The 12,097-nt window shown below is 26.5% G+C and overlaps 1 protein-coding gene across 1 annotated transcript; it reads right to left on the bottom strand.

The window, feature by feature from the left end:
• Positions 1-7,352: 7,352 nt before the first annotated feature.
• On the bottom strand, positions 7,353-9,408 carry LOC133800872 (glucan endo-1,3-beta-glucosidase 3-like). The gene is made up of 7 exons (XM_062238959.1): positions 9,274-9,408; positions 9,160-9,188; positions 8,833-9,073; positions 8,709-8,732; positions 8,096-8,127; positions 7,748-7,982; positions 7,353-7,635 (listed from the first exon to the last, which is right to left on the bottom strand). Exons 1-7 carry the CDS (start codon positions 9,326-9,328, stop codon positions 7,601-7,603), a joined length of 651 nt encoding a protein of 216 aa, XP_062094943.1. The 5' UTR covers positions 9,329-9,408; the 3' UTR covers positions 7,353-7,600.
• Between the last annotated feature and the right edge of the window lie 2,689 nt (positions 9,409-12,097).

Genomic DNA, 12,097 nt, shown 5'->3' with positions numbered 1-12,097 from the left:
TTTATTGTCACTGTGAAATTCAAAAACTAGAACAAACATATATTTAAACAAAAATTAATTAATTAAAATAGGATATTTTAAAGATATTTTATGATAATTTAAATAATTAAATCATATTTATTTAAAAATAATAAAGTCATACATATTATTTTTTTATCTTATAAATTTATATGTGATAGCTTGTTTTTTATCAAATGATTGAAACCCGTTTTCTTCATTAAATTCACCAAAGAACATTGCGAGATACATTATACTACTGTCTACACTATGATTTTTTATATTATTTATATTATTAATTTCTTTTTAAATATTATTGTATTTTATATATATGTCATGTAGCCATGTAAATATATATATCAATGTTGTGTTTAGATCTCATATATGTAGAGATTATTGATATAAATATTTATATATATTATACAACTATAATTCATTCTATTATATATATATATATTAAAAAAAATAGTGAACATGTCTTTATTAAAATTATAAATAATGTTTACAACTTTAAAACTAACTAAACGTATTGCACGTTGCTTCTACCTAGTATATAAATATATATATATATATATCAATAGCATGTAAAGTAAGAAAAACTAAGTAATACTATTAATAGTGTATTGAAAAATTTCATTAGCTTATAAGAATATGTGGCAAGTGAGTTGGTGATAGAGAATATATTGAATGGGAATAAAAAAACCAAAATACAACTCTAAGCAAAATAATATAAAAGACAAGATGATAGATAGACAAGTGTTACAACTCTATTGCTCAAAATACAAGAAAATAGAAAGATATAGAAGAAGAATATCACAAACTCAAAACGATAATACTGCAAGTAAAATAAGAACAACAAGATCAACAGATTGAAAAGAACAATAATAAGAACACCAACTCTCACACAACCAAAGTGTAGAGTAGTGAAGATCACCAATTTGAACAATGTTCAAAACCTTTGTCCAAAAACTTATTTCCCCCTATTCTCTAAGCATTAAGGGATCCCTCAAGTAAATAACTCTTTAGACTTATTAAGCCTCTATGGTGTATTTTCCAGCCAAGTGCTTTGTGGATATAAAATTGTGTGTCTTACAAGTGAGCATTAGACTCTTATTTATAAAGTTTGAAATACCCTTTGAATTTCAAATTACATCAACCCTCATGACATTTACCAATGTTTAATTGGATGTTTATGTAATTAAAATAGAGATTTGAGAGTTACTTAGGATGTTAGAACCATTCAAATTGAAAAGTGGTATTGGCTGTCAGCCTCACTGGCCGCGGCCATTGGCCTTTGTCCCCCAGGTCGCGGCCAGGGAGTATCAGTGGCCGTGGCCACAATCCATTTTCAGCATATTCAAAAATTTCAGTTTTTCCAAAACGTCTCAAACTCTTTCCCACATGATTTTGTAATCTCCATACATCTAATGATAGTTAAAATCATGTCTCTAACAGCCATATATCATAATGGTTTTGTGAAATTCAAACTAAAATATGTAATACAATATCTACACATTATTGGGTAATATTTGGGAGTTACAAATTTGTAACTCCAAAATATGTCACATTTGGGCACACACATGAGTCCAATTTTGTAACTCTCAATAATATGTTACAAGGTATGACAAATCACATTTGTGTGACAAATTATATTATGTCACATTATTTAATCTAACATTATATTATTTAAAATAATATAATAGTTGGTTTAAAACTTAATTAGTCTTGTGAGATGACTTCATTGAATTTTGTTTTGTTTAAGCTTTCTCTATTCAATTTAATTAATTATAACTTAATTTATATATATAAATATACAAAAACAAATCAAATTATTTTCTCAAAAAGAAAAATTAAAATCAACAAATATAATCGAATCATATATTTTTTAGGTTAACAATTTATATGCATTTTCAAATATAAATAAATATATATTTTTTAAATATCTATATTTTATTTGTGCTCTTCGACTTGCCCACAACATTTATTTAGTTATTACATAGATAGTATTAAGAGAAAACATAATCCACGAAATACTTACTTTAGATTTAAATTATACAACCATACTATTTTCTATTACAGCTCATGCTCCCTTTTAATGATAATGACAATAACCAAAACCTGCAAAAACCAACAAACACAAATTAAAGATTTAATAATCTTTATTTAGTACTAATTAGATTAAGTGAATTTCATACTAAATTTCGCAGGAATACACTAATCGAAATGGTGGATTTGAACCTCAAACCCTAATGTTAAAAATAAGACATAATTACGACATAAATAAACAAAAAACGTCTCAAATATAATTACTTGGATTTGTAAGGACCGTAACGCCGGTGTTATTAAAGTCGCAAATATAATTTCCAAGGGTCTTGTAGTAAAGATTCATGACATATGAGGCATGGTTGATCAAAGTGTTTGGGAAGAAGCAAGAGCCCTTTGTTTGAATGTCACTACAATCTTTCAATTTGTCACAAATGAAATCTATGTTTGCTTTAAGCACACTCTCTGGGGTTCCTGGTTTAGCCACACACCAAGTGTCCTGCAATATAATATCCCAATTTCATGTTTCATTTTCTTAGGGTTTAAAATATGTTGATTTTTCATTAGGGTATAAAAAAAAATAAAAAGATAAATGTTTTACATTTTTATGATAATGATACAATAGAGACTTGTTAGATTACCTCAGTTGCCACTCCGTTGATGGATCTTCCTGCAAAGTTTTTACAATGGTAAAAGAAAGTTAAATTGGTGACAAATAAATTACAAGTAGTGATATAATCAATATATGAAAATTTATATATATATATATATATTAAATTAAAGCGAGTAAGACCCAATATTAAATCAATCAATCACAAAATTAATTGGGCCTTACTTGTTAGGAACTATACAGATGGTGTTGGGAACTATATAGTGTCCTATACTAATATTCATACATTAAGAATAAATATATGAGAATAGAGTAATAATAAATATTATTTTGGACCCTATGTTTTACAAAAGTTATCGATCGTACCCTTTATTTTGTTAAATTACAATTTGAACCATGTGTTTTACAAAATGGAACAAAATAGTACCTTAATTTCAAATATAATCTTTCATTCTCAGCTCATCAACCACTTTTCTTGCTTCTCTAAACTCATCTCATCACTAACAACCCGATAATTGATCTTATAATTGATTTTTTTTTTTTTACCAAAAATAGGTATAAGGTACTCTTTTGTTCAATTTTGCAAAACGCAGAGTCCGAATTGTCATTTAACAAAATACAGGGGCTGATCGGTAATTTTTGCAAAACATAGAATCCAAAATGATATTTACTATTTTTTTATTGATTTTAGACAATGATACATACCAAATCGACAATTATCATTACGACCCGATTGGTAACTATTAATATAACCTGAAAAAGAAAAAGAATTTCCTTAGTACTCTTCTGACATATATAATTGATAACGCATTATATTATTTTAGTAAGAAAAAAAATAAAAATTATTATAAAATATAAATATAATTTTTTTACTTGGATCAGTGACAGCAATGAGAGCAGTATTGGAGAAATCACAATTCCAAGTATGTGCTCCATTATTTTGATAGTAGTTGTTCATGGCGAATGATGTATGATAGTCTTTAGTATTTGGAAGAAAGCAAGCCCCGCCTTCATGAATAGGGCTGCAATCAATCATACTACATGCAAAGTTAAGGTTTTTTTGTAGTGAGTCTGGACTTGCCGATGCCTTCGCCATGCACCAAGTGGTCTTAAATATTTTCTACAAGGTGACACAAAATATGTTGCGATTAGATACACTATTGTTTTAAGATTTGTAACGAAATATTGTTAAGATACATTTATTATGCTGAGCATCATACACTAATACATGTGGACTTTATAGTATTAAATTATTATATTAATGTCTTATTTGTACTAGAGTGATGTTTAGCATTAGTGCACTTTTAACATAAGTACTTCTAAAAATACTATTGTTTAACAATTTAGTCTTTGGAAAAAAATAATAATAATCAAGTTGTTGAATTCTAAATACAACAACAATTAAGATATTTTTGTTTATAAGTAAATAGGAGAGGTTTTGGTATGCTCATTTTTTTGGACACATTGGTGTGTTCTTTTTCTATTTTTGGTACATAAATCAGTTGCAACTCAATTTTTTTTTTATATATAATGGTATATATTGTAATTATTTAGGATATCTTACAAAATTTTAGGAAATTCTTAAAAATTTAACATGTCCTAAAAATTTATTATACAAATTATTTTTTTTCTTTTTTAAATTACATTGATGAAATAAAAAATCTAATATTATTAGACATCACAAAACACTAACCCTATGTTTGTTCGAAAGGAAAGAAAAATGATGAAATATAGAAAATAGGGTAGAGAGAAAAGAAATATGTTTCTCTTATGTTGTTTGGTATGTACAATGGAAAGAAAAAAGAGATAAAAGTAAAATTATAATTTTATATCAATTATTTTGAATTAAATACAAGGGTAAATAAATAATATTACTCAAATGTATATTATAAAACATTTTTCTCCAACAAATTTGGTGGGATCCACATAATTTTTTTTCTTCTCATTTTTCTGTTCCACTCACTTTTCTTTTCAATCAAACAAATATTTTTTCTTCTTTTCTCCACTTTTCTATCCAAATTTTTTTTTCTCTTACTTTTTTTCTCTACTAAATATAGGGTAAATATTATATTCTAAGTTCTAATTTTTCAATACTAAGTACTAATCACTCGAGAACATAGGTGAGGTCAGGTCTATACCTTGAATCTCCAAATTAAAAGGATTCAATTTTCTTAAAAAAAAAAAAAAAAAAAAAAAAAAAACTCTTTTTTATATAAAATAAAGCCTTTAAATTTTGAAAAATATTATTTTTTATATAAAATATTGTAAAAACATCATACTTTGTACTGGTCTCCAAAAGTTAAGAGTCGACACTTATGAAAATATTCCCAAATTCAAGTGATTTCAAACCTAACAATTTGATCATCTATTTTTATATTGTAAGGCCCAATTATATGTTTTTTTGGTCTCACATTTAAAATAATTATAAAAATTTAGCACAAATATCACTATACATTTTTCTTTCAATGTTTTGGCAATAAATAATTTGATGAGTTTCTTTTAAAAAAATAATTAACTTTTAAAAAAACGAACAATTAGTCTTTATACATACTTATAGAAAAATTCTTAGTTTTTTAATGGAAAATCTTGAATTTTTGTACACCCTATGATTTTAAAATTTAAGAATTTGATTGTAAAAATTACATAGAGTACCAATTTTAAGTGATTCTCACTCATTTGTAGATATATTTTAAATCTTTTTCTTTTTATACCCAGTATTTTAGTTACTATTCATGTTATACTATTTTTCTTGCTCAAATACTTGCAACACGTGTACTTTTCAAGTAATATTACGGGAAATGTAATTATAAAAATTAGTAATATTAAACTAAATGTATTTAGTAGTTAATTTTAATTGATTAATATTAAAAATTGGTACTTTTCAAGTTATCCAAAAATATTTATAATAAATTAATAACCAAAATGTGTTACCCATTTTGGTAATGGACCAGTCTGCATCAAACTTTTTTGGGCCATCTTTGCATTCACCAATGTTGAAATCTCTCCTAAAAAAGTATTAAACTTGATTGGATTAATTTATATACATTGAAAACAATATATGAAAATAAATGATAATTTTGCTATATTCTTAATGAATTTGTAGATTTACATCAAAGAAATTAACCAAAACTAATGATAAAAAAACTAAAAAAATCATACAAAAAAATTGTGAGTGAAAATCAAAGATTTACAAACCTGAGAGAAAAGATATAAAAAGGAGGAATGAAATGGCAGCACATGATGGAACAAACTCATCCATTCCCAATACCAATATTATCTGTATATATATATATATTTATATATGAAGAATATTTTATGGTGTAGAAATGGGTTTTCTATTGAGAAATAATTGATATTTCTACCTCTTTTTATAAGGTGTAGTATCTATCATATATTATTATTATATGGTGTTATATTGTACTAATTTGGACACCTATTTATTATGTGGCAATGCTGCCACTTAGCACCATTAGGGTAAGTAACATCAAAAAGAGAGATTTTTTATTTATTTTTAATTACTTTTTGACTTTTTTTTTAGATTTTTTTTTCACTTATATGGCAAAAGTTTTGACTTTTGCTTATAACAACAAGTAATAAATTGCCAAATTTTGGATAGACAGAGAGTAAATGTTTATGCATTGAACATAGACATTCTTACAATATATGTTATGAACTGCCATATCTTTGAGTATCCAACTTTTTGAGATTTCATTTTAAATTTAAATTTGTTTGGGGAATAGCATAGGAGAGGACTGTTTCCTTTCTTTTTTGCCCTAATACCATTTTTATGACCATTTTCTTTGAAATGACATTTTCAATGAGTCAATCATTAACTGAGAACAATAGCTCTTTTTTTTCAGAGTAATTAATAAATAGCCCCCAAATTCTGAATATTCTTTCAAAACAACACATATTTTTTTTTAAAATAACAAATAAATTTAAAAAAAAAAATTAACAAAAATAAAAACGTTTTGAATAGTTATTCCAAATATATCATTAGTTAGATTTGGAGTCTAGCTATTGTCCTTATGAGGCAGAAAAAAATCATAGCAAAAGTTGTTTAACTTTTTATTCTTTAATTTGTATTTAATGTTTTAGCCTTTTAGGTGTGAATAATAGTAAGAGAATTAAATGAACCTTAGATGTTGAAAGCTACACTTTTAATTGGTACCTACAATACAATATGGGTCTGGTTAAGCCAAGGCTTGTTTGGTTTGGGCTTATAATTGGGCTATCAGACTTTAACCTAGAAGCCCAATTTTATTGGGCTCATTAGCCAATAAGCATGTTAATTGAAAAGAGTAAATTATTCCAAATATGAGATTTTTTATTTCTAAAGCTTATATTTTGTTTCTTAACTAGTATTTTATTTCTCTAAAATAAATGTTGTTATATTTTTATTTTTAGAGACATCTTTTATGCTGTAAAACCGGGATTCTGGTTGAAGTGGTATATTTTTCAATAAAGAGCAACATTTATGTTTTTATGTTTTAATGTTGGTTTTTTGTATTATAATTATAATACATTAAGAATATAGCAAAATTATCATTTATTTTATATAATTATAATTGAATTGAATAAACACATATTTAGTAATTATCCGAATGTGCAAAATTGTCTTTATTGGTAAGTAGTAATTATCAAGGTTCATTCTTAATTGTCTTCTTTTTATTTATGTATTTAATCAATTATCTGTATATGCTAAAATGGTACAACAAAGCAAAAGAGATATCTAAGAAATTAATCTTCTTTATTCACAACTTGTTATGTTCTAACTCTTATAAAACAGCTCAAAAAACAAAACAAACAAAAAGCTCTTTAAACTTATTACAAGTAACCACACTAATCACTCATAAGATAGGCTGCAAAAGCCAATTCAAATATCATAATCATCTCATTTGTTTAATTAAGTACTTCTCTGAAAACCATTCTTTGGATTATTTTTAAAACTCAGTTAAGATACTCGAATTTGCAATCGCCATAACCTGAAAAAACAACACCAAGAATAACACAATTTTTCTAGTCATTAGAACTAAAAAAAAAAACTGATTTTAATGAACGACGAAAAAAGAATGAATGAGTTGATCATTTTCTTACTCGGATCAGTTATGACAATTACGCCGGTACCCATGAAATCGCAGCTCGAATCATGCTTCCCATTGGCTTGATAGAAAAGGTTCATGGCAGCTGAGGCATGGCTTATGAGGTTACTTGGATCATAACAAGCACCACCAGTTTTAATTAGGCTACAATCTACATGGCTGCAGGCATAGTCAATGTTGTCCTGCAGCATCTGATTATTGCTCACTGGATTAGCCACACACCACTTTCCCTGTATCCAAACACCACTCAATAGTTAATCACAGCTAATTAATCAATTAGCATTAACAATAACATTATATATAATAAGTAATATTAGCAAAAATGTTATACTTAGTTAATTACCACAGAAGATAAGTCCACTGAAATTTCTCCACCTAAAAAATAAAAATTCCCATGTTAGTGAGATGACACATTAGAGGAAAAGCTTCATGAATTAAGTCTTTGAATTCTTTTGATGACAAATTTGGTGTTTGCATACTACAAAAAATCTTAGTTTTAGGCATAATAAATTTTGTGACTAAAAACAAAAAATTTGTGACTAAAAAAAAAATCATCTTACTTATGTCATCACTAAAAAGTCTGTGGTTAAAAGTATTAGTCACAAAAATCACAATTTGTTGTCACTAAATGTATTTTTAGTCATAACAAACTTTATCATTAAAAATAATAGGTTGTGATTAAAACTACATTAGTGACAAATTGTGATTAAGTATGACTTTTTAGTCACAAGTAATTTTTTCTTGTTACTAAAAGTGGTATTTAGTTACACAAAATATATGTTGGGACTAAAAAGTTGTCACTAAAAATTACTTTTTTTTTTTTTTGTAGTGATACTCACATATCTGTCATTAACAAATTGTTATTGATTGTAAAACTCAAGGACTTAATTGTAAAGACAATTATTAAAGACCAGATTCCTAAACAACCCTTTTAACTTACTATGGAAAGTACTTACCACTTAAAATGCAGCTGCCAATGCCTGTAAATTTGGTAATTTAAAAAAAAAAAGATGTTTAGAGTATGTAAAATAATGTGATGTTATTGTAGTTTAATTTAGGAGATCTAATAATGTGAGTTACTTGGATTGTTTAGGGAGATAAGACCATATTTGCCAAAGTCACAATTCCAAGGGTGCCTTCCTTTTCTTTGAAAGTAAAGATTCATGGCAAATGAAGCATGAAGCATGAGTGAATTTGTGTTGTAGCAAGGATGATCTTGTTCAATGGGGTCGCAATCGTGTTCGTCGAGATGATCACAGGCATAAAATTGGTTGTTCTTCAGTGTTGAATCTGGTGTTGAAGGCTTTGCAATACACCATGTCTAAGCAAAAACAAAACAAAAAAAAAGTTCATAACATAATCAAGATGAGTAATAATAAAGCTAAGTTGTTTGGACTACTTTGTTACCTGCAATGTCTCTACTCCAAAACTCATTCCTGCAAAATCAGAAAGATTAGAAGAAGAATAACAACTAGTTAAAAAAAGTGTCACTTACAATATAGTTATAAATGAAAGTAGTACCTAAGTTTAAAGACAACACCAAAAGGAAAGTAGACATAATGTTCTTCTCAACCATGATTTTGGTGTAGTGTAAGGATTTTACACTATGAAAAAAAGAGAGGAAGAGAGATAGCTCAAACTAAGATTAGGGTTTTGAGAATGGGAAAGAGTTGAGCAAAAAGTTTGAACAAAGCTACGGTATATAAAGGCCTCACCTCAAATCAACTTGTTTAAAATGGCTCTTTAGTACCTTGATTTGGGATGTGCAAGAACCAGCTGGAAAGAAGAGTTTTTATTAAACCAAACATATTTAGTATAAGATCAAAGAAATATTAATTAATTATTCTCTCATGTGCATAGACAAAATGACATGTAACTTTCATGGTTGGAATATTATTATGCTTTTTGACATGGTTTATGACAAGTAATCCAGCATTATCAACATTTAATGCTAAACTTACATTAAGGAGGAGAAGTGAAAGTTTGTTCTCTATAGTTGTTTTGTAAAGATAGAAAATAAAATTATTTTAGTTTAGGATTAGTTTTTAGGGAGCGTTTGTTTTGAGTAGTTGAATTCCTTTGGAAAGTGTAGAAGGATTTAAGATGGATGTAATATTAAACTTTTGTGTACAAAATGATTCACTTTACCCTTAAAAAACATGTGGGGCCTACACAAATTATTAACTTTATCCCCTTAAAATTTGAACCAAACATATGAAGGAATTTAGATTCTCATTCCCACATTTACTTTACCCCATACCAAACACCCCCTTAAACTATTTTAAAATTAACTGTGTAATGTAAGTGTTGATTCAATAAATTTTGGGCAACCTTCAAAAAAAAAAAACGTTTACTTTCCTCCATAAAAAAAAAAGGGTTATATATTTTTTCCTTACTTAAGTGGATATGCATGCATCTATTATTATTATTATTATTATTATTATTATTATTATTAAGTAATTTATCCAATTTCATGTGACAAAATATGTGATTGAAAAATTATATTTTACAACAACATTGTACTATTATTATTTTTTTGTCCTCTCTATTTTTGTCCCACTATATTGGGGATAATTAACTAATTAGTAGTGGTAACTTGTTTTTTTTATTTTTTTTATTTCAAGAGATCTCAAATGGAGCAGTGAGGAGTTAGTGATCAAACTCTTAATGTAAGAATAAAAGTTGCTTGTGATCTTATTATATAGATATGAATAGCATGCCAAATCTAATTATACTAAAGTAAGAAACACTAAGAAGTAATATTAATACTAGTGCATTGAAAAATGTCATTAGCTTCTAAAAATATGTGGCAAGTGAGTTGGTTTAAATTTAGAGGGTTTTTTAAAAAAAAAATGTAAAAACTCAAAAACATGAAGAATAATTAATAGTGCTAATTAAAGCCTAGAACATACTTTTTAAAAATGTACAATACTATAAAGATTAATATTAATGTACTTGCTTATATAATAATAAAAGTTAATGAAACAAAAAAGTACCACTTTTAGATGAAAATACATAAATACAAAGCAATATTTTATTATTATTATAGCATTTGAGTACACCGTAAAAAATATGTGATTAATAAAAAATTTAACACTTTAATATTTTAATATTAGAAATACTAAATATTTTAATATTAAAAACATCCTCTTGTACTGGAGATAAATGAGATTTGAATTTTTATATTCCACAATAAAGATGATTGTGAAATCAGTAGCAGAATGATATTTATTGTTGCTATTGTTATTAGGAAAATTGGTGAAAATAGCCTCTTTTTTTTAAGTGATTTTGCACTCTGGCCTACGTTTGATAATTTTTTGCAAAATGGCCTCTGTCTAAAATTCGACCAGTTGTCAAAAATTTTCGACCAATTGTCTAAATTTTTCGACCAGCTGTCAAAATTTTCGACCAGCTGTCTAAATTTTTCGACCACCTGTCTAAATTTTCGACTACCTATCTAAATTATGAGAGGTCATTTTGCAAAGAATTATTAAAACTAGGCTAGAGTGCAAAATGACTTAAAAAAATAGGTCATTTTGCCAAGAAGCCCTTGTTATTATTATAATTATTATTGCTTTATTTTATTATTGTCATTCCAATGATATTTATTGTTGCTATTGTTATTATTATAATTATTATTGCTTTATTTTATTATTGTCATTCTTATTATTTTCTGGTAATAAGATTTATAGTTGTAATGAGGTGAATATGAGCCAATACCAAAAGCCCCATGTGATGTTTAAGCACTTAAAAAATGGTTTAGTGGTAAATGCATGGCTAATTATTTTGGGTTTATACATTTTTGGACCATGTGTTTTTTCTCATTACTTGTTTGGACCTTGTGTTTTGACAAATTATTTTTTGGACCCTATATTTTTGTAAAATGGTTAAAATAGAACCCTAAATCCGATTTTGGTCAATGTTTTATCAACTAAAATCACAAATAATTTACCAAACTAATAATTCAGAACAAAAATAAAATCATTCTGCTTAAAAACTATATTGTTATATTCAATTTTTTCTTCATCAAAATTGAGTTTAGGGTTCTATTTTAACCATTTTACAAAACACAGGGTTCAAAAAGTAATTTGTCAAAATACAGGGTCCAAACAGATAATGAGAAAAAACACAAGGTCCAAAAAAGTATAAACTCAATTATTTATACAATAATAATAGTTTTCTCTTACATATACATTTTGTTTCTCTTTATATCTTTTTTTTTAATTGTTTATTATAAATAACCCTTTTCACTTTTTTTAGCATTTGGGTTTCAAAATATTATATATATTTATTTTGTGTCTTAATTGTGAAGTTAAAGGTAGTGCCTAGAGAATTTGATATTATA

Source organism: Humulus lupulus, chromosome 9, assembly GCF_963169125.1.
Source record: "Humulus lupulus chromosome 9, drHumLupu1.1, whole genome shotgun sequence".
Lineage (NCBI taxonomy): Eukaryota > Viridiplantae > Streptophyta > Magnoliopsida > Rosales > Cannabaceae > Humulus > Humulus lupulus.
The sequence above is the reverse complement of the archived record's forward strand: the minus strand, read 5'-3'. Positions and strand labels throughout refer to the sequence as shown.

Excerpts from the sequence above, each read along its gene's own strand:
- LOC133800872 (XM_062238959.1), bottom strand. The coding sequence starts at position 9,328 with ATGGTTGAGAAGAACATTATGTCTACTTTCCTTTTGGTGTTGTCTTTA. Across the intron at positions 8,733-8,832 it reads TATCTCCCTAAACAATCCAA|GCATTGGCAGCTGCATTTTA; the intron begins GTAACTCACATT and ends CCAAATTTACAG. Across the intron at positions 8,128-8,708 it reads TGGCAGCTGCATTTTAAGTG|GTGGAGAAATTTCAGTGGAC; the intron begins GTAAGTACTTTC and ends TTTATTTTTTAG.